This window comes from Hibiscus syriacus, unplaced genomic scaffold, assembly GCF_006381635.1.
Source record: "Hibiscus syriacus cultivar Baekdansim isolate YM2019G1 unplaced genomic scaffold, ASM638163v2 tig00110388_pilon, whole genome shotgun sequence".
Lineage (NCBI taxonomy): Eukaryota > Viridiplantae > Streptophyta > Magnoliopsida > Malvales > Malvaceae > Hibiscus > Hibiscus syriacus.
Window position 1 is genome coordinate 331,137 of NW_024062718.1, and position 22,542 is coordinate 353,678.

The 22,542-nt window shown below is 36.6% G+C and overlaps 1 protein-coding gene across 1 annotated transcript; it reads right to left on the reverse strand.

Annotated features, from left to right (window-relative positions):
* Window positions 1-10,894: 10,894 nt before the first annotated feature.
* On the reverse strand, window positions 10,895-15,338 carry LOC120122860 (zinc finger CCCH domain-containing protein 41-like). The gene is made up of 4 exons (XM_039141902.1): window positions 14,562-15,338; window positions 12,635-13,801; window positions 11,848-12,189; window positions 10,895-11,162 (listed from the first exon to the last, which is right to left on the reverse strand). The coding sequence occupies exons 1-4, from the start codon at window positions 15,336-15,338 to the stop codon at window positions 10,905-10,907; spliced, it is 2,544 nt and encodes an 847-aa protein (XP_038997833.1). The 3' UTR covers window positions 10,895-10,904.
* Between the last annotated feature and the right edge of the window lie 7,204 nt (window positions 15,339-22,542).

Consider the following 22,542-nt stretch of genomic DNA (forward strand, 5'->3'; position numbering starts at 1 on the left):
AATTTTGGGTCTTCTCTGTGACTAAGTAAGCCTTACCCAAGCCAAGTGAGCATGCAAACTCGCCAAGGTTGGAACCAAGGCCTCAAGGCGTCTAAGATGCGGAAGCTTTAACACCTACGTGGCTACTCCAAGCCACCAAGGTTAAACTATGGTGTGAAAGTGCAAACACAAACGTGGCTACTCCTAGCCACCAAGAGAGGCAACAAGCACCAAGAGAATAAATAACAAAGAACAAAAGAACTAGAGTAAATGCCTCAAAGTTTTATTACTCTCTCCCAAGAGAATATATGAATGAATGAATAAAAATGAGGATGAGAGACTCGCTATTTATATTGAACTCCCTCTCAATCAATGGCCTAGATCGATTTACATCAACGACTAAGATCTGCCCAATTAATACAAGATCCCCTAAATCAAAGGATTGTATCTACAAGATATTATCTTTACTAAGGAAACCCATCCCAATCCTATCTAATTACATCCATTAGTAGGGTTCTTTTCCTGGATAAGTGTTTGCACTGGATATGGTAAGATTCCCACAAAATATATTCCTGATTTGTTGTCACTTTTCATAATTATCGAGCTCCTATGATCATCTTTGGATATTATGTCACTTTCTTTTTCGCACGGCCAATGTGAACGAGCTCCACAACATTCTCTAAGTGATGGGCAAAGTCTGGTGGCCTTGGCAAGCCCACACTCTACATAGAACCTCTTTAGTAGACACTTGCACCCATGTCCCATACCCAAGTATCATGGCCCGTGACATTCTCCCTCACCGAACCTAAAGACGCCCTTATCGCTCCACTCGACGATCCTGGGCAATATCACCTTGGACTCTTCTCAGCGCATTGGCTTATTGCGGTCCTCCCATACGAACTGCTTGCATTGGCTTCTGTCGCATGTAACTTCACGATCCCTCGCGCCATATTTCACATCAACTTGGTTGCCTTTCAATGCATCCACTTGCTCACGTCCCCCATAACGACTCGGCCTTCCCATAAAGGTTGTGCTTGCTTCGGCTCTTGCTTCCAAGTGATGAAATGGGTAACACGCCCACAAGTATATCTTTGTCGTAGAAACCCTTTCCTACAAGTCTTGATTTGTATCGTCTTGGACCTTCTTGGCCCTGCGACAAAGTCTTAGATCCCTTCCAAACTTTGTTTCCTCCGCTCTAAAGGTTAAGTCTTACTCGACCTATGCTTACTAAAGACAGCAAATCAAACTCAAAAGAACACTAGAATCGTGTTGAGATGTACCTTTCCCTATGATTTCGTGGTATTTACTCAAAAATACGTCAACTCTTCTTACTCCATGAAGTCTGACACTCATCACATTGAACTCTTGTCATTGGGGTTCATTACATCACCATGCATCAAAAATTTCCCACGGCAAAGTCTGATTCCCTTTCTTATCTCCTCCATTCAAACTCAAAGGTTAGAGCTCATTTCCCACCTTACAAATGGGTAGTTTCTCCATGGTTGCCTTGTCCCTCAACGTCTTGGCCCCCTTCGACTTTTGTCTAATAGTCTTTGAAGGATTGTTCTTGACTTGAACATCCTTGGTAAACACCTCATTCGACCATTTTCTTATGATGGTCTCTGAAGCTATGATCTCTACACGAGCATGCTTGGCAAACTCCTCGGACACGGACAACTCTTCCTGCACTTTGCTCCCACTCGCCTTGGCAGAAACAAACCTTATTGAGCCAAGTCTCAAAGCCTCTTTGATCCTGTGTTCGTCCTCTTCTTTAGACAACTCGATCATGGGCTCATCCTTCACCTTGGATGACTTAGCTCCCCTCGGGTAATCTTGCAACACCTTTGGCATCTTAATTTGGTGACCATTTATTTGCTCAACTCTTACCCTCGGTTTAACATCTTTGACACTTGTACTTGTGTTAAGTCTGCATACATCTTCTCCAGACTCATTATCTGGTTCATCATTGAGTGGACTTTCACTGCCACTCGATGAACTACATTCATCATCCTTTAACTTGCCTTCATCACGGATTCCCTTGTTACTATCCTCGGCTTTCAATTTTGCCTTAGAAGTATTGTTCTTATTGACTCCAAATTCTCTGATTGACTCAGTGGATGTTAAGGCTTTATACAACTCATTGACTTCCTTTCGCTCCAATATTTTCTTCGCCCATGGCTTCAATCCGAACATGAAGGTGAAGAACCCATCTTCTTCAGTCAAACTCAAGACTCTAAGCATGAGCTTTTTGAATTGACTCACATACTCCTTAAGTGTCCCTTTATGCCTGAGACGCTTCAACTTGGGTCACACCTCTATCATGGCATATTGTGAGCAAACTTGCTCACTCCCCACCCTCGACTACTTTGGAACTTGTAGTCGCACCACTTTCTGGCCTAGCGACATTGTCATATGCAATCACGCTAGGTCTCTTTTCGAGTTTGACTGCCTTAACATCCGCAGTCATACATCGTCTTTCTCTTGGCCTGGCTGTATTGACCCTTACAATCGATCCAAGTCCCTTTCTTGGCTTGACTGCTTTCTCACTTGTAGTTGCGCCATTTCCTTTCTTGACGGTATTGACACTCGCAATTGCGTCATTTCCTTTCTTGACGGTATTGACACTCACAATTGCGCCAAGTCTTCCTACTTCTCCTTCTGGCTCGTCTATTCCCATGACGATGACAGTAAGATGATTCTTCTCGGGACATCCTCTAATCAAATGAGGATCATCACAAAACTAACACTTTAATTTTTCCATGCTCGTCTTTTTCTTCATACCGAACTTAGCCTTGTTATTATTTCCCGATGGCTTTCTTTGTTACGAACAGTCGATGACTCATCTTTACCATTCAACGAACTTCCTTTACCATCTCCTTGCTGCACATCTTCTCGGTCTCCTCCACTATTTCCTCTATCCCTAGGCATGGGCCTAGACGATACAATGCTAATTGGCTTGTCTCCCGTAGCTCAATCAGCTTTTTGACTACAACTTTGGCCTCCGAAAGTCTCTAGGCATTACCTTGCTCTCACCCGAGCATTACCCCTAGTCCGAGTCCCTCCAATAAGGTCTTGAATACACTCCATTCAATCATTTGCTCCCTTGCATATGAGCAGCTCCTTCTTGAGCTCATCCATCTTATTTCTCAAAGCCATCACCTCGACGTCATGGGCATTACTTTCTCGAACTATCTCTAACTCGTTGACAACTCGATGTGTCTCGTCCTTGAACATGTCCTCCATGGACTTCAATTTATCAAGGCATAACTCCATAACACCCTGGGTTTCCTTGGCCTCTTTCTCGACTTTTTCAAGTCTTATGACCCTAATTTCCCACGAAGTTGAGATCTCCTCCAACTTGCCGAGCCTCTTTGCGTGGAAAAGAAAACCTTCAATCAAATAAGCATATCTCTCATCTATTGTCAGTCCCTCTTCTTGTTCCTCATCAAGGCTCTCATCGTCTTCATAAGCGAATCTCGAGCCCATCAAACTTTTCTCTCGTTTCCCACTATGACTCTCTTTACCTTTACGTGTAGAAACTACTTTTCTCTTCTGCTCAATCTCTCACTCTGTCACGAAATAATTCAATCACTCTTGACTAGCTTGAACACAAATCCTTGCCAACTTAACTATAAAAGCAAATTGACTAAACAATAAGTAAAGTTAACTTACCCGGTTTATCACCTTCCACCAAACACATATGAAACGATCATTGTCTCTCCACAATGACTCACTCTGATACCATTTGTCACGCCTTCAGAACCTTCAAGCCAAACTGTCTCAATATCAGAGTTAAGGTCTGATGGGACGTGCGACCTTAGATGCTTCTTGGCACTTCTAGTCTTCTCTGTGACTAAGTAAGCTTTATCCAAGCCTAATGAGCATGAAAACTCGCCAAGGTTGGAACCGAGGCCTCAAGGCTTTTAAATTACGGAAGCTTTAACACCAACGTGGCTACTCTAAGCCACCAATGTTGGACTATGGTGTGGAAGTGCAAACACAAACATGGCTACTCCTAGCCACCAAGAGAGGCAACAAACACCAAGAGAATAAAGAACAAAGATCAAAATAACTAGAGTAAATGCCTCAGAGTTTTATTAATCTCTCCCGAGAGAATGGAGAATGAATGAATGAATGAATACAATTGAGGAGGAGTGACTCTCTATTTATAGTTGAGCTCTCTCTCAATCAATGACCTAGATTGATTTACATCAACAACTAAGATCTGTCCAATTAATACAAGATCCCCTAAATTAATGGATTATATCTACAAGATATTCTCTTTACTAAGAAAACCAATCTCAATCATATCTAATTACATCCATTAGTAGATTCTTTCCTTGGATAGTTGTTCACACTGGATATAGCAAGATCCCCCTAGAATATCTTCATGATTTATTGTCTCTTGTCATAATTATCGAGCTCCCTTGATCATCTTCGGATATGATGCCACTTTCCTTTTCTACATGGCCAATGTGAACGGGCTCCACAACATTCTCCAAGTGATGAGCCAAGTTTGGTGGCTTTGGCAAGCTCACACTCTATATAGAACTCTCTTTAGTAGACACTTGTACCAATGCCCCGGACCCAAGTATCACAACCTATGACATAATGCTTCAGCTCACCATGTCATTTCCAACGTGTATTCTCATTAAACCTCCAAATTCCTCCATAAAACCACTCTTCTCATCCCCCATTTCTCTTCATCTATACATTTTGCTCAAAGCTTTGTTATCTTTTTTTTAGCAATGGCCGAAATCCGTGATCGCAACCAACCTCACCAGGTTCAAGTTTACACACAATACCTTTACGACAACCCGAACGGGGCCGGTTACGGTGATGATGGGAAGAACTATCATAGTGGCAGACCATCTGTAACACATATTTTAGCAGTCCTCACACTTCTCCCCGTCGGTGGCACACTGCTTGCATTATTGGGGTTAACGCTGATCGACATCATCATCGGGTTACTAGTAGCAACCAGGGTTTCAAATAGCGGACTGCTAATGATATATCGACTTCTATTTTACGATCAAATAACCATCTAGAATCGATATTGCTGAATTTAGCAATGGGTAGCGGGATCACATCGATAACGGTCCGTCGCGCCCGCAATTTAATGGGTAATGGTGAATAGCCCCGATAACAGGATGCTATTACTGTTTTTCAACCGTTACTATCAATAAAAAACACAAAGCTCATCCAGCAAAAACAGAGAAGGAAGAAATCAAAAAAGCTCTGTAAACTTAAAAATAAAAAATAAAAAATAAAAAACAGAGAGCACATCTAGCAAGGCTCACCATTCGCAAAGATCAAACCGAAAAAGAAATTCAGCAGCTATAGAACGGGTTTCAGATTCCATTTGAGAAGGTAAGAAATCAAGAAAAATCAAAAGAATTCATCCCTAAAATAATTCTCTCCACCAACGATGAATATGGTGAAGTGGACGCTAAATGAAAATGAGAAACGAAAGGTGAAAATGAGGGAGAATTAGAGAGATAAAGATAGCTTATGGAGTTTTCTTTAATTATTATATTTGGGTTTTAATTCAAAAAAATATCTGTTTTGGCCACCCATCCCATTTCTCATTTTCCATTTTTTTTTATTTTTTTTAAATAAATTTTAAAATAAATTTTTAAAAGATATATTAATTTATCATCTTTTCCACCTTTTAGAATTTATAATTTAATGTTTACTTTAGAATATAAACTTTAGTTTTTCTTTAATTTAGTCTTAATTTTGTGTTCTTTAAGTTTATACTTTTATTTTAATTCTATTTAATTTAGTCTTAATCTTTAAGTGTATTCAAATTCCATTCAAAATTTCAACCTTCATTTTTCATAGTTCATTACATTTTGATTATCATGTTAAACTAGTGTAATTAAATATATGTCATTTTCGCTTAAAAAATATTCTAAAAATCATTAAAAATAATAATTATAATTATAATTATAATTATTATATTTTAGAATAAATTATACGAAATTAAAAAAATTCACTACCGCCACACTACTTTTATGCAACTCTGTTTTTCATTTATGTATGTTTTTCACAGTACTTCGGGGGGTTTCTACTAAAATGTGCTTTAAACAAGGAATACTGTGGAACCCCTCACCTTCTGTTTCAGATTAATCCGCTCAGTCTCACATACATATGATCTACACGCTCCAATTGATAAATATACCTTCCTATTGGAAACGTTAAAATTATTTTTATAATAATAATTAATATGATGATCTTTTTAGCTCAATTTTTCATGCTGCTTCAGGCCCTTCTAATATTAAACCAGTCCAAGTTTTGGAGGGGTCGAGAAAATATGGTTTGTTTACATTTTTATTGCTTTGTGCAAATTAGTTTTCTAATACAAGTGTGTATTCCTTAGTTCTTCAAAACCAATAAGGAAATTTATGGTTTCCTTTATGTTTTATCCAGCAAGTCGTGTTCAAGAAGACAATCTGCTAGGATGAAGCACAAGAACCAGAAACTGACTTCTCTTTGCTCCGACACTGCATTTTTCTGTATAATACGTTCATATAGAACTGCATTTTCTTTTTGTTCTACCAGCCTCAAATTGTGTAAGACTTTTGATACATTTGCAGGTCCAATGTGTGATACTTCGGCAGAAAAACTGTGTAGGTCTTAAAAGAAATACTATGCTCAAAGTAGCATTGAAATCATACAAATCTAAACAAATCTTTGACATTATCCTTAAGGTAACATTGAAATCAAATCACACAAATTCAGACAAATCTTAAAACAGACCCTGTAGTGACATTGAAATCTAATCACACAAATCCATTAATCAAGCAACACACACAATAATAACACTTGGAACCATAGATAAAGCTCACTGAAAGTTTCCGAGTATCCTTTCCCTCGAAGTAGCAGGAACGAAATGTGGAATCGTTCTCCTTTGTGGACTCCTTCGGATTCGATGAGTCCTCTAAACCTTATAGTCACGAAGACAATTAAAATTAATGTTAATAAATGGGAAAAAAATCATGGAATCTTAGCATCCAACGGTAATTGACGAGAATAATGGCTCTTTAATTCTTTAAAGAACTTACCTGAACATTTTAGATTCCACAACTAATCACATTTCCAGTGAATAATATTGTCGCATGTAGAATTTGTACACCTGAGAATTTCTTTTCGGCAACGTTGACCACAGGACGAGCAGTTAGGGTAGTCCTCAGCCTTCTTAAAAAACCGAAGATCATGATGATGTCCGTGAAGAATTTGAGAAAGATTTTGAGATAATGTGATCCCATCCTTGAAAAAAGGAGATTCTCCAAGAATACAAATGGGATGAGCAGAAGTATCACAGATTGAACAATAATAATACTAGATGATTGAATCTCTTTTTCCTTCACATATGTCACAATAACGATGTTTTGAATAATTATTATCGTCATGATAGGTAAGGTTGAGCTGGTGTTGATCAAATTTGTGAAGAACAGAAAGTGGTAACAATAAGCATTTGAAATCCAAAGTAAAACTGCACTTTCCACATCTGAATCCACCCCAGTACCCGGGGTCGTTGCCACAACCATTGCATCGCTTCTCGCTGCATTTGGAATCATAAAACAGGAAGTGTTGTGTCCTTGAAATTCAATGACATCAGGAACTTTAGCACACCTTAAGCAAACATATAAGAAATCTACGAAAGCGTAGAAGAAACCACTACAAAATCGAGAGCACAAGAGACAGTAGATGATGCTTTTGGAGACGACAGCGGCGGTAGATCGACGAAACCAAAGACGATTTACTCTTGGTAACTCAGCACAATTTTTGTGAAGACAAAAATGACATTCTGATTCGGAACAATAATAAAACAGAGTTGAGACAGGTAGCATGCACCCATCACATTTTCTATCAGTTTCGTCCTCCATCTTGTCTGCTAACAACCAAGCAATGACCTTCATGGCTGAAATGTTCAATCTTTGTGGCTTCCCCATCTTCACCAAACTCAACAACACGATTGATTGAAGACTGCATTGATTTAGCTGAATTTCCATCTTCACCAAACTCAACAACACGATTGATTGAAGACTGCATTGATTTAGCTGAATTTCCATTAAGCTCCTCACATTGGCTTTCTCGCTCAACCACATCGAAAAATCTTGGATTCTCCAAGGCACAACTCACATGGACAATGTAGTTGCAACCGTATTTCACACGAGTAATTCCCACGCTAAAGGCTCACTTCATTGAAACAAATCTTACAATCTTTTCTTGTAAGCTCTCGTGTTTCAAGAAAATATTTGTGAAAAAGACAATGATAATGTCGTGAAAATTTGATAATGCGTGGGAGTGAAATGCAATTTTTATGGACTGTGATGCTACATGTCGAACATATATAAGACATATAATGTCCGTCAGTGTCACATGCATCACAAATGAATGAGCCTTAGTCTCCAAAATAAGGTAAATAGGTGGTGATGGTTGCTTTTATCTTCAACAATAGGCACCGCGCAAGAACATAAAATATTGATCTTAAAATCGCAAAGAGAACAACAATAAAAGAATTCAAAATGATTCGCTTGGCATAGTTTGCAAAAGAGAGATTTCTCACTAGACTCAAGAAAAAGAGGATGTGTGCGATGGGAAGGATGTTTAAATTTACTGGATCCATCAATGCATGTCTCATGAAAGATGCGAGGACAATCAAGACAAATATATAATGCACCAACTTAGGGGTCATGGCAACAAGAGCAATGCAAGCTTTTGTGTTCGTCCATGGGACTTTGAATGAAGGTCAATGGATATGGGTGGAAGTCAAAACATGACTCATGGTTGACCTTACTATTTGAAGAAGATAAATCAGCACATTTGATGTCAAGGGAAAAGTAACAAGTATCACATTCATAAAAGAACATGTTACGTTTCTTCTTACATAATGCACAACCATATACCCTAGCACTAGGAGATGGCCTTTCTCGGAGAAAAAACATTGAGTGTCGGGGATGAAGAGGGTGATCGGAAATTGAATAGGGTGCAAGGGCACACTTCTTATGAAGGTGATAATTGCAGAGGGCACAACTAAAGCATGGATCTGAAATCACATCCCCACATGTTGAGCAGTAAGGTTTCTCACCTTCATTGCTTTGTTCTTCCGCAAACACCAAGGGATGCTCATGAAAAGGATGCTTAATCTCTCTTATTCCCCATCTCCATTTGTGTTTTGTGAGTAATGAATTAGATGGAAGGGAATGATAACTAGTTGTTCAAACAATAAATAAGAATTTCTTACAAAAAGAGATTAAGGAAAGAAAAAAAGAAGTATTTTAACATTAGCAAGTAAGGTACAAACAAGAGTGACTTGAACCGAAAGCTAAATTTGATATGCTAAGGCATCTTAGAATTCTCTCCTCTTTGGTTAAAGCATTGTGCTTTGCTTATTTATAAGGATAACCCTTTTTCCTTTTGTTAGGACTCTCGACACTTTAAAAAAAAGAAAAGGAAAGCATGGTTCACGGTTAAAATGGAGGAGAAAAAATATAGATTTTAATCCTCGGTACAATAGCTTCATAGATTTTGATTTTTTGATATTTTTATAATTTAGTCACTAAAATTAAAACTTTAAAAATATTCAATTTAGGCACTTTTATAAATTCAATTATAATATTTTAAATTATAGTCAATATTCTAAAAATCATTTAAACCCTTCTAAAAAATATGCCTCAAATAAAAATCCAAAAATTAATATTTTATCAAAAATTCATGGAATTGCCTTATTACCGACTTGAACTACTTATCCATATTTTGGGACGTTACAACATGGTTTAAAATAGTGCAGCTCCCTACGCGTTATTTGGAGTCTCGTTGGTCACTCGAAGGCTTACAGAGGACTGTGTTGCGCTTTTGGAGAAACTGGATGTTAAGGTCAACAACTGGACCTCCAAGTTCCTCTTGTATGCGGGTAGATTGCAGCTTATACAAAGTGTTTTGTTATAATGTACAAGCATATTGGTGTATCCTAAAGCTATTGTTAAGAGGATGGACCAACTATGTTCGAGGTTCTTTTTAAAATGGGATAATAGGCATGGGAAAGGGGCTAGACTGAGTTGGGAGGCATTGTGTAAGCCAAAAAATGAGGGTAGCTTAGGGCCACGAGAGTTGGATACTTGGAATTACGCGAGTATAGGGCGTTAGTGTTGCTGTTCTTTTGTTGCTTAATCCCCTGGTTTATTGGCTGTTGGTTGCTATAATAGGTTTCCCTGCTTCTTTGAGTAATAAAATTCTTCAATTATCCAAAAAAGAAAATTTTAAAACATAAATGATCTATACGATGATCCAAACTCTATTGGTTTCAGACCCAGAAATAAAAACTTGAATCATCTATGTTCAAAACAAAAACCCATATGATCTGACCCGATCCGTTTAATTGGTGATAACCACTTTTCAGTTCCACGTTGAAGCAATCGAGTAGCAATGCAAAAATCATAAAGAATCTTATATAAAATTGAAAGGGGAACCAGTTCCCCAAAGATTCTCAACTAAGCCAACAATTCCTTTTAAAAACTCCAAACCCATTTAGTAATACAAAACTTGTACTAAATCGAAAAGAAAAAAAGCCTAATACAATCCGCCGGCATCTTTGTGGTGGCAGCAATTGACAATGTAACAAACAGATTATATTGTAAAAATTAAATTTGAAGTAATTGACAAAGAACATACAAAATTAAGAGTCCAATAGATTGACCATGTTACCTCGCCGTACAAATCCGGAAAGACTCAAAATGTCGCAGCAAAGCCCTCAGCCTTTAGGTGACTCTTTCATGCTTAGAAGATTCCGATGGACTATGCTTTGACACTGCAGGTAGTAAAACATTCCGTATGCTCTGAATTAAACTGACAACTTCGTCGGCAATATTGCAGCATGCTGTTGACTTTTCATCTTTCTCGACATTGGCTTTGAAGGGTCATTCTGGTGCAGAAGATAAGGTTTCCTTGTGACCATGTTGGTGATTGCAAGATGTCATCCATGAGAACTGCAAATTATGGGTATTCCAGCATGTAGCATTTGCATATGCTTTCTCTGCGGATTGGCGTGCTCTGTAAGTTATAAGAACTGAGCAATTATTTGATGCCTCTGATCCTACTTCATCTTCTTCCATATCTTGTAGTTCCACAGATACAAGATCACCATATTGTGAGAAGTGTAGCTTCAAAACATCAACCTAATTGACATACAGATTTCAGTAACCTCTCATTGATAACAAAGAGAAATATGAAAACCTCTCATAGAGTTTATGCCATTTGGTACGTTTTAATTTAGCTTGAGTTGTCGGTAAGTTTGGGGGCCAAGAACATCAGCCCCAAAAATAAAGCCATGTTCCTACAATATGGCCAATGGATCAAAATGCTGCGGTTAAAACACGGTGTAGTTCAGTTATAAATATCATGTAAAAACTAGAAAGCACATAATTTGGATTATTCATTTTCTTAACGGGTCAAACAGCTTTCAAACATACGCATGTGCATATGAGGACCTTCAAAGTAAATAGGAAAACTATGTAAAAAAATGAACACACCAATATTTTGGTTCCGGATACATCCCCGCATCCAACACTCATACATGTGTCCAAGTAACACAGCATAAGTATATTTGAATGTACTCCTATATTTTGTTTGAAAGAAAATAATTAATTATCACATGTTTTATGTTATGCCTTTCAGGCTTTCACCTTTGGAGTAATTTATCATTCCAAACACACCAAAAGATTCTTTGTGATATGTGTTTCCATTTGTTTTTACAGTTTTTTTTTAAAAAAAAAAGAAGAATAATTACCATAAAATCTCATTATAAAATATGGAGCAAACGCAAATTGCTTAGAGGAAAAGGAGAGAGAGAGAGAAGCTCACATCAGCAAAACCGGAAGGTAATGGTGGAATAACCCAAAAAGAAATAGGTCGGTTGTCCAACTTGTATTTGTTCATCATGACTGGGTGCCGAACAGGTGCTGACACACAAGAAAGCTGCATTGAGCTTGTAGGTTCTAGCAATGCCATGGGGGTAGATTTTGGACTATGGGACACGTCATTCTCTGTTGATTTGCTTTCATCCGTCATCCCTACAGTGCATGGTGTTACTACAAAAGGTTCAGAGGAACTTGAAGTAGAAGCTTTTGCAGGATCAGCCACAATTTCCACCTTCTGCCTCTTAGGAGCTTGTCCAGACAGTAGCGAACCCTTGACACCACTAGACTGCACAAGTTGAAACAAAAATAGATGTTAAACCAACTAAAATAAGGAGTAATATCCTATATCAAAACTGTAAAACCCTAATGTTCTGTTTTTCCATTGCTACCAACTCATACCAGCATGCTGCATGAGTATGTATTATGTGCATAAATGGCAAATGCCCACCATCGAAATTACATATCACTGGTGAAAGCATTCTAGTTCCTTAAAAAAATATACTATGAAAATATGCAACTTCTAAACCTGCTTGCTATACACAAAAGTTCTTGGAACATGTAAATTTACTTGAGCATTTACTTGGAATCATATTAGGACTATGGTACATACAGATAAACTTCTAAACCTGCTTTGCCATACACAACAGTTCTTGGAACATGTAAATTTACTCAAGCATTTATTCATAATCATATTAGGACGATGGTATATAGGTAAAGAGAATCCTCAGTACTTGTTTCTGAAGCTTGTCTAACTGGCGCCTGAAGTCATTCCGCTTCTGCTCCAGCATTTCCTGCTTCTTGCGTAGTTCCTCTTTCATCTGCTCCAGAGTCTCTAACTTTTTCTGCAATGGAGGTGGAGCCTTGGGACCATTCATATTAACAAGCTTAGGGGAATTTGGAGAAGGCACATCAGCACCATGGACAACATTGCTTTTCTGACCAATTGATTGAAGATTATCCTTTTCTCTATTAGCAACAGGCTGTACTTGAATAACGGAAGCTGTTAGACCACACGGATTTACTGCTATGCCAGTGCCACTATCTACAGCATCAGGTACGCTATCTCGATTAGCCCACCAGAGCTTAATAAAGCGGTTTCCCATTACAGCATCAGGTGACTTCAGAGCAGCTTCTGCCTCTTCCCTCTTTGAGAACTGGACAAAGGCACGCTCGCTATTTGATGGAATATAAATTTCAATAACCTGTCCAAACTTACGAAAATGAGATAGAAGAGCCTCACTTTTGTTGCTTTTTTGGGGAATCCCATTGACAAACAGTGTACGAAGTGCCTTCTGAGTTGGTTTTCTGCTATTACATGTACTATCATTCTGTGACTTGAGTGACAAATCCATTTTGGAGCCATCATCCTGGGTTCTGATCTGCTTTACCCGATGGGAAGTGCCTTGAGAACATGGAAATGTTTCTTGTTTTCCCTTGGTTTCATCCTGAAGATAGTTCAACGGTGTGAGGTTGGTCTTCCGTTTTGTATCTATTCTACTTCTTGAGCCACGAACTCTACCCCAATCAGACAAACTTGTTCCCTGTGACCCAGTACTTCTAATAGGCAATTCATTATCGTGCAAGGACCCCGTTTCATGAACCTTGGGTGAATGTAGTCCTGAGAGAGAAGTTGTTGCTTCTGACCCATTGTTATTCCACAAAGGCTGATCAGGATCATATAAATCAGCCCCATTGACACCAGTAGAATCAGTATGTACACCATTTGAACCAATGGCATCACCAGTCATTCCGGGTTTGCTACTTTTGCCATGTATACCATCACTGTTCATTAAAGAGGTTGAGGGAGGAACACCTGATGGTAGTGGTCCAGGTACAGAAGGGGTTGCTAATAGCTGTGCAGTTGGAACCGTATCAGGAAGGTTAAACTGTGACAGACTCTGCAAATCAGAAAAGAACTGGCAAATTAATAATGGAGAGCGCTATCTGTTTCGAGGTGATAATAAAACATCAAATTCAAAGAAGGAGTTTCAGACAGCATGTACATTATGAATTGGATATTCAGTTAGATGACACTATAAATTGGAAAAGAAGCCACTCCACCAGTCAATATAGATCATTGAGCAAATACCTATGATGTTAGAATAGTCTAATTGCATTGATCTCTTTTTGTGTAGTGCATTTAGTCAATAATTAAAGAAGAATATATCTGTAAGAATAAATTTCATGATTAGTGTAATGCCACCATGCTATCTGGAGGCATCCCTTCATCAAGATACTTAAAGAGCAACAGTGAAGGAAGCTAATCTACTAGAGAACCGAATCAGGTAATTTGTCTGGTATGCATGTCCCTTTTGTTAGTTAGGGCATTGTCAAGAAGATAAATAGAACAGCAGGGCCCAGGTAATGAAACTAAAGCAACAAGAATATAAGTCCTGCCTTTGGTGGTAGTGCAGCACTGTGATGAAGGTAAATGGCAACATAAAAATGTGCTAGAAAGGAAATGTTAACAGTTAAAAACCTTCTTTGCACATTGCCCATCCTACACTGCTGGTAGCCTGACAAGATAAACCAGATGAACATGGTAGCCTATTGCATTACCATCTGACAATTTTTAATCTATATTTTTGTCAAGGCTCATGGAAAACTGTATAAGCCACCACAAGTCGGAATCAAGATGGACATTATGGAAATCCTTACCTGAACATCTTCCACAACAATGTGATTGATACCATGCTCCATTGGGCACATGTCTCCTCGTAGACAAAAACCACGCTCCTCATAATCTCTACAACGCTGGTGGTGAATGCCCATATTCAATGAAGAATTCATTGGTTGCCTGAGCACCCCTCGAAAGCTAGTAGGATTGAGAGTATCTAGGCCATTTGGTATTCCAGGCATAAGCCCAAAGGCACTCCATGATGAGTTGTGTGCATTTGAAACATTTGGTAATCCCCTTCCGGGAAAGAGACTTGGAGCAACAGATCCTGGCCAAACCATCTGGGAAGCAATATTAACTGAACTAAACCTAGGATCACATTGATTCCAAGAAGAGAAATCCCTTCCTCTTCCCCTACCAGGACCAAAATCTCCGCTAAATGTTTGGTTTGGCCTTATTCTCTGGTTCAGATCCGAATTTTCTCTGGGAACTAACCGGGGGCGTCCTCTAAGAAAATTGGATGTCAAGTCTTTGTCAAGAGGCAAACAGTTGTAGTTTTTCCAGGTTTCACCTGCTTGATATTCATTCTCTCTCATAGGATGCCCATTTGCAAAAGGTTTATTGTGCTTTCTGTATGGCCTTCTAAAAACTGGATCCATAGAATCTGTCTCTAATGATTGAGAGCGTGTATCACGCCGGCGATGCTTGTGGTTGCGATCATCATCCTCTTCATCACTGACTTCCTTCGCCTGGGGATCATCAATACAATCAGGAGGAGAAAGACCACCAAGTTTAGGTGACGAAGGTTTCAGCTCCATTGGATCCTTTAGAAATTAATAACAAACACGTGTTCCTTTACAGCATGCACAGTTCCAGTCTAACCAAATGCAGCAGAAGACAGTATGAGAAGCAATTTGAAGGAAAATCTAAAATTAAGGGAAAGAGTTAAGGTATGTAATGACAACAGAAAATAGTATTAAACAAAGAAATAAAAGCAATTAAACTAAAAGATGTTAACTTGTTAAGAACATTTACATCAAGGGATGCCTAAGGGTAAAAGACACATGACCATTCAAAAGAAACAAAAGAAACAGCAGTTCATATGATCACATACAAGAGAACTTGATCTATAATACAACCATTACAACGAAGATAAGAACTCAAGCTAAATTAAGGAACACAAACAAAACAGATCCACAATCAAACCAAATTTCCATAGTTTTATTTATGATGGCAGATATTAGAAATCTTTTCAAATATAAATCTATCTATTGATGCTACAGAACACAGACAAAACATATCCACAATGACACTATAATTTGTCTTTGGGTAGTTAGTATGATTTCCATCCAACAATACTCTTAAGACTCCATCAAAAAGCATCTCATCACTAACTCAAGGAATTGATCTTGCATTTTCTACAAAATATGACTAGCATAAACTCTCAAGAAGACCTTACACTCAATAAAAACAAGCAAATCAATCGCCTACAACTGATACTAACATAAATACCAAAGAACACACAGAGTATGCTAAATGCAACTACGAAAACCATTATTTCAGCACTAAAGAGGTTTTCATGATCCATGAACCAATAGCTACCGAATGTTACAGAAAAAGCAGTTGGCAAATGTCTGCGGATCTTCTTTTTCGTGTACTTTTAAGTTACCATATTAACACAAACCAAATCAAGCATATCCGTACATCAATAAACAATAATCTAAACCAAATACTAAACCACCTATCAAGCTCGATAAATTAATAACTTACAATCATTTACACATTAATGAAAACTAAATACGACATATCAGTCAGCTCAAACTTATTAAACAAAAAATTCACCATAACTCGTTTACTTAGCTCCTTAAGCATGAAGTGAATTGTGATTCCTCATCTTTAACCTAAGGGAAACAACCTCAATAACAATCTCTAAAGTAAACTACTTAAAACCACATATTCCACTTAAACTACAATAAAGCTAAAAGCGACGAAAACCTACGCATAAAGTTAACAAGAATCAAGAACAATAAATAAAGAAGCAAAGCCTTATCCCAAAATTCTATGAAATAATGATATTTAAGCTCCTCAACCTATGGAATTTCACAGTCCAAAATCCAAATGAAAATGAACGCCGATTAAATCCAAGAAATTGAAATTCGAATAATCAAACAAACAAAATAATTTATGTTTCGTAAGGAAAAAACAAAAAATATATATTAGTTTTTCTTAAAAAAAAAAAAGCTTACGGAATATTCTAGAAGAATAGGAGCAATGTCTTCGAAGGTATCATTTGATTCCAGAATGAATCCGGTCCGACGTCGAAATAGGAAAGAATGTAATTTAGGAGGCGACGGGAGGGTATTTCAGGAAGAAAAATACATGACGGCGGTCGGAGAAAGGGTCAGGATTGTAAATAAAGTAATAATCGAATTGGTGGGGTTATGAAAGAATTTTAGAGGGTTAGAAGTAGCAGTGAGAATTTTTTTCCTTTAAAAAAACAAATATATATACAGACGAGATTTTTGACAGAAAAAAAGAAAGACAAAAGGAGTCCGTAAAAGGAATAAGGATAAATTACACTATTCATCACTTAGTTATCTTCTTAATCCTATTTAGTCAATAAAGTTTAAAAAGTTTAAATTTAACCATTCAACTTTTGAATTACTCATATTTTACTTACTCTATAATGATATTAATTATTTTATTATTATTTTCATATAACGTGACGAATTTTTATTACCCTTTTTATGTAATATAAGATTATAATAAAAATAAAATCCAAAACTGTATTTCTAAATATTATCCAAACTTTAATCCTCAAATTTATACACTAAACCCTAAAACTATACTACTCCTCCCTCTATTTCTCTACCTCCAACGCCGACTTCTCCACTTCCCACAATTCTTGGGATATTATCGTAAACAAGTAATCTTTGAATAAATTTCTTTTTTTTATCATTGAAGTTTATGATAACCACAGGGAGTCAAATGTTATCATTGCTATAAATTCCAAACTTGATTATAGAGAGGAGTTATTTAAGTGTAATTTTCATTTTTTAAGAAAGGTGATTCGAATATGGTAGAAGTGGTAGGGTATTTAGAGAGAATGAAGGCTTAATTAATACTTCATGATATAATTTGTGAATATTGTGAAAATCATGGGTGTTTGGAGAAAACTAAAGATATAAATTTTTAGGGATAAATTAGATATCGTTATTTCTATTTGATGTTTTAACAATAATTTAGAGATAAAATTAAATATTAACATTTTTTTAACATTACCATATCATCAACTTAACGGAACCAATAATGGATTGGCCATTTTGTTACAAATCGATAATGTTAATCATTATAATGTAAATTTTTAAACTTCAGTGATGAAAACAAATTACTCTAACATTAATGATTTGAATGTGTAATTTAACTAGAAAAAACAATCGAACTACAGAGATCTCCGTCTTACCGTCTATATTTGGTATTCAGTAGGCCTAACATACAGGGATTGTCTCAGGAAAGGCGGGTTAATATACGTCATTACCGGATACATTAAAATGTATTTAATAAATTCGGTTTAGCGGTACCTATTATGTTGACAACTAATAATGTTTTAGGTAGAAAATATGAAAAACTATTAAAAAATTTGGTAACCGGTAAACTTTGGTTATCGGTAAGTATATATCCTTTTAATAAAAGTATACATACTTTTAACATATCAAGTAAATTTTACCGGTTTTGTCATAATGAATCTGGTTTTGTCATATTTTTACCTGTTATATTGTAAAGTATCTATCTTTTTTTATAAAAGTGTCCATACTTATTTCACTGTGAAAATATATTTATTATTATCTTTGGTTAATATTGTTAAATTTAAATTCTAAATAATATTTTATAAAATATCAAAACAATCAAATAATTTTTTGTGTAAATGAAATTATTAAATTAATATTGTAGGTGGAAAACATGAAACACTATTTAAAAAAATTGAAACATAAATTACATAACTTTAAAAAAAGTATATATCATTTTTATAAAAGTGTCCATACTTATAAAAGTAGGTCTAAGTCATGAAGAAATATTAAAAAATTGTGCTACCGGTTCGTGTCGATCCAAATTAAAAATGTGTCGATCCAAAACGATATAACAGGTAAAACTATGACAAAACCGGTATAGAAATGATAAAACCGGTAAAGCGCTACCGGATATATTTAAAGTGTTGGTACTTTAATATAAGGATCGACACTTCGTGAATTTAAAAGAGAAGCAGTTTTAAATCCTATAAAGTGTCGATACTTTTAAAAAATGTATCGATCCAAAACGATATACCAGGTAAAAATATGATAAAATCGGTATCAAAATGATAAAACCGGTAAAACGTTATCGGATATATTAAAAGTGTCGATACTTTATATAAGGATCGACACTTTGTGAATTTAAAAGAGAAACAGTTTTAGCGCCTATAATGTGTCGATACTTTAAAAAAATATATCGATCCACAACGATATAACAGGTAAAAATATGATAAAATCGGTATCAAAATGATAAAACCGGTAAAATGATATCGGATATATTGAAAGTGTCGATACTTTCGTAAATACGTGTAATAAATTATCGACACTTTCAAAGAAATAGGTAATTATCCTTTCGAAAGTATCGACACCTGACATAAAAGTATCGACACTTTTGTATTTGTATCGATTAAATATAAATAACATATCCGATGAAAATATAAGCTAAATATCCTCTGAAAATAGATAGAACGGACGAGTTTTTGAAATCGAAGCGTAATTGTTGTTGCATTTCAGAAGGCGTTTCTAAAGCAAAGTTTGTTTGTTTGTTGCTGCAGTCGAATCGAAAAGTATGTTGTCGAAACCCTAATTTTTTATTATTACAGTAATCGCGATAGGGTTTTTATGTGTTGTTTGGGGTTTTGGAGTAAAGAAGCATTTGGGACCGTAGAAAGTGATATTCAAGGAAAAATATAAATGTCGATACTTTTATTAAATATTATAGGTAGAAAATGATATTATAGGTTGTATAAATGTGCCGACACATTTTGGTGTGGCCATTCAAATTCTTTTGAAGAAAACCGTTTTACCACAAGAGTAGTTGTCTATATTTGTATATTGAATAAAGTGTATGTAACAAAATAATTTGATTTGCGTAAACTGATATATGAAGGAAAAATGGAGTCAATGGGTTGGAAAATTGTTGGTGGAGCAGATGACTTTGAAATTGAGGCCGAGACTCGAAAGCAACCAAAGGGTGGATATATATACTTCTAGTAAGTATCAATGTCTTTTTGTTATTATTGTTGAAATGGTAATTGGATTAAAGTATCGATAAACTTTAAATTGATTACAAATTTTAAATGTTGACAGTATGGCCGAATGCAAAAGGATGAAGGAATGGCACACAGCGGTTCGGTATGTAAAATGAAATTAACATTGAGTAGTATTTAGTGTTAATGTATTGATTAAGAAACGTTTATGTTTTATATTAGGTGACAAAAGATGTGAGGTCCAAATGGAATTCAATGAGTGATGCTGAAAAGGAACCTTACATCACACAATCAAGGAATAATAGTAAAGAATACAAAGAACGGAGGAAAATACATGAAAATAAGGTATTCATGTATTCATTAAACTTGTAAATACGTTGATACAAAATATATAAGAACTATAACATTATATATTGTTAAAAAATGTAGGAAGTGTCGACAAGATGCAGCATTAAAAGGGTGAATTTATTAATTAAACACCTTAAGGAGAAGGGTCAATTGAATGTGCTGGGAGAAATAGGTTTTGGATCGTTGGTAGGAGTAAGGGATCGACCTATTCGGAGGGAATTGTGTCGATCCTTGATGGCGCAATTTGATGTCAGACAATGTATTGCTAAATATGGTGATTTTTCATTTCCTCTCGGGATCCCATGTGCTGCAGCCGTATTGAGGGTAGAAAATGAAGGCAAAAGTGTTGTAGAAGTCTGTAAGAGTAAGGACTGGAAAGCACTTGCCTCCAAATATGGTTTGAAGCATAAGGTGACATATGCTGAAATTGAAGAGGAAATAAAAAATGGATCTTACGTTGGGGATGAGCTGAAGGCCAGAGTTCTATTATACATTGTCGGTATCTTTCTTTGTCCAACGGGTAATACGTCAACGAACAAAGAACATATGAAGCTCATTTGTGATGAAGGCTTGAAGGGTGAATTCAATTGGGCTGAATATATCCATTCGAGATTGATTGAATCAATAATCACCTTTAAAAAGGGCAGCCAGAGATACCTCAAAGGGTGCATAGCAATCTTAGAGGTAAATGAGTTGAAGAACTTTTTTGTGTTTTTATATAAAAATAAATTTTATTATAAATGCAGGTTGCACTGTTCGATTTTTGGTCGGGCTGTGAGGCAGTGCCGGCTTATGAAAGAACCGGAGTGGCACGCATCCGTGCATGGGGAAGGAAGAGGTGGTTAGAGTGATGGTGAAGTTGAAGTTGGATAGAGCGAAGAAGCAAGAAAGGGTAATAAATGTAATTAAATAATATTAAGAATATAATCAATGTCTTAATATTGTAATTTAATTTTGAAGGTTATTGGCAAGGATGTAGAGGAGGCGGTGGAGGCAGAGGAGAAGAAAGGAGGGATGGTTGTATTGGGGGATGACGGTGAGTGGGACGACGGTGAGGGAAAACAGAGTAACTTCGACATTTTGATGTCTGAATTGGCTGATATCAAAAAAATCCAATTTGAAATCATGCAAAGACAATCAAGAGTCGAAGAGAAACTTGATAGAGTCGAAGAGAAATTTGAGAGAGTCGAAGATACACTTGAGAGGCATAAGGGGGTAGTGGAAGGAAAAATAGATGTGGTGAAAGAAGTAGAGGTGTTGAGGGGTGAAGTGGTGAAAGAAGTTGGGGTGTTAAGGGGTGATATTAAGATGGTGACGGGTGAAAAATTTGAGGGAGTAGTGAAGGAGGTTGTGGAATTGAGGAGTGAACTTACGGGGGTGAAGGGGGTGGTTGATAAATACTTGGATGAAGGAGATCAATTGAAGGGTGAAATAAAAGAGATGAAGAGCTATGTAGAAAAAAAATACGATGAACTGAAAAAATATGAAGAAGAAAAGAGGGAGGAGGAAGAAGAAGAGATGGAAGAAATGATGAGGAAGGAAGTCGATGTCATTTATACACCGGAGAGTGTTATAGCAGCAGATTTGGATTCGGAATGTCCTGCACCCCAGAAGAAGAAGCAGAAGGTAAGTTGAATAAAAGAAAACTTAATTTGATTTTTATTATGTTGTTGTGACAAAAATTTGTATGCAAAATTGTAGGTTGAAAAAGCGGATATTCCAAGTGGAATTGATGACATCGAAGCAGCAATTTGGGATTATTTATGGAATAGTGAGTTAGAATCGGAGTAAGTGAAATATATTGTTTTGTGAGTTATATTTAAATATTTCATGACAACATATTAATCCTAATGATTCATACAGATATTCTGTAATCTCAATGGGAAATCAATTCGCTAGTGTATACGACGTTGCAACGTTGAAGCCTACGGAATGGGTTGGTGGTGTGGTCAGTAGAAAGTAGAAAATGTTAAAACTTATTGAATATGTTCTGATTGTGTAATTAATTTTGTTAGGTTATTGATTTGCTCGCCTGGACAATATGCTACGATTCTCAGAAGTCACTCCGGAGGATTGGCTACCTTCCATACCACTTAACGGTGAGTTAAATTAATAAATGGAGATAAGTAGTGTTATATACAGTAAATTAATAATGTTTGTTGCGTAATTGCAGCAGCAGGCGTTGGATGCCAACAACAAAGAAAGTGTTGAGGGTATTGCTACCTTCTGGGGTCCCATACTGAATAACTATGTGAAATTCACCGACTGTGAGAAGGTAAGACACCATACCAATTGCAAATGATATTTTCGGATATAGAATGTTGAATTTTGTCAAATTGGGTGTGAAATTTGTTGCAGATCATGATCACAATAAACTACCATAATTCACATTGGTA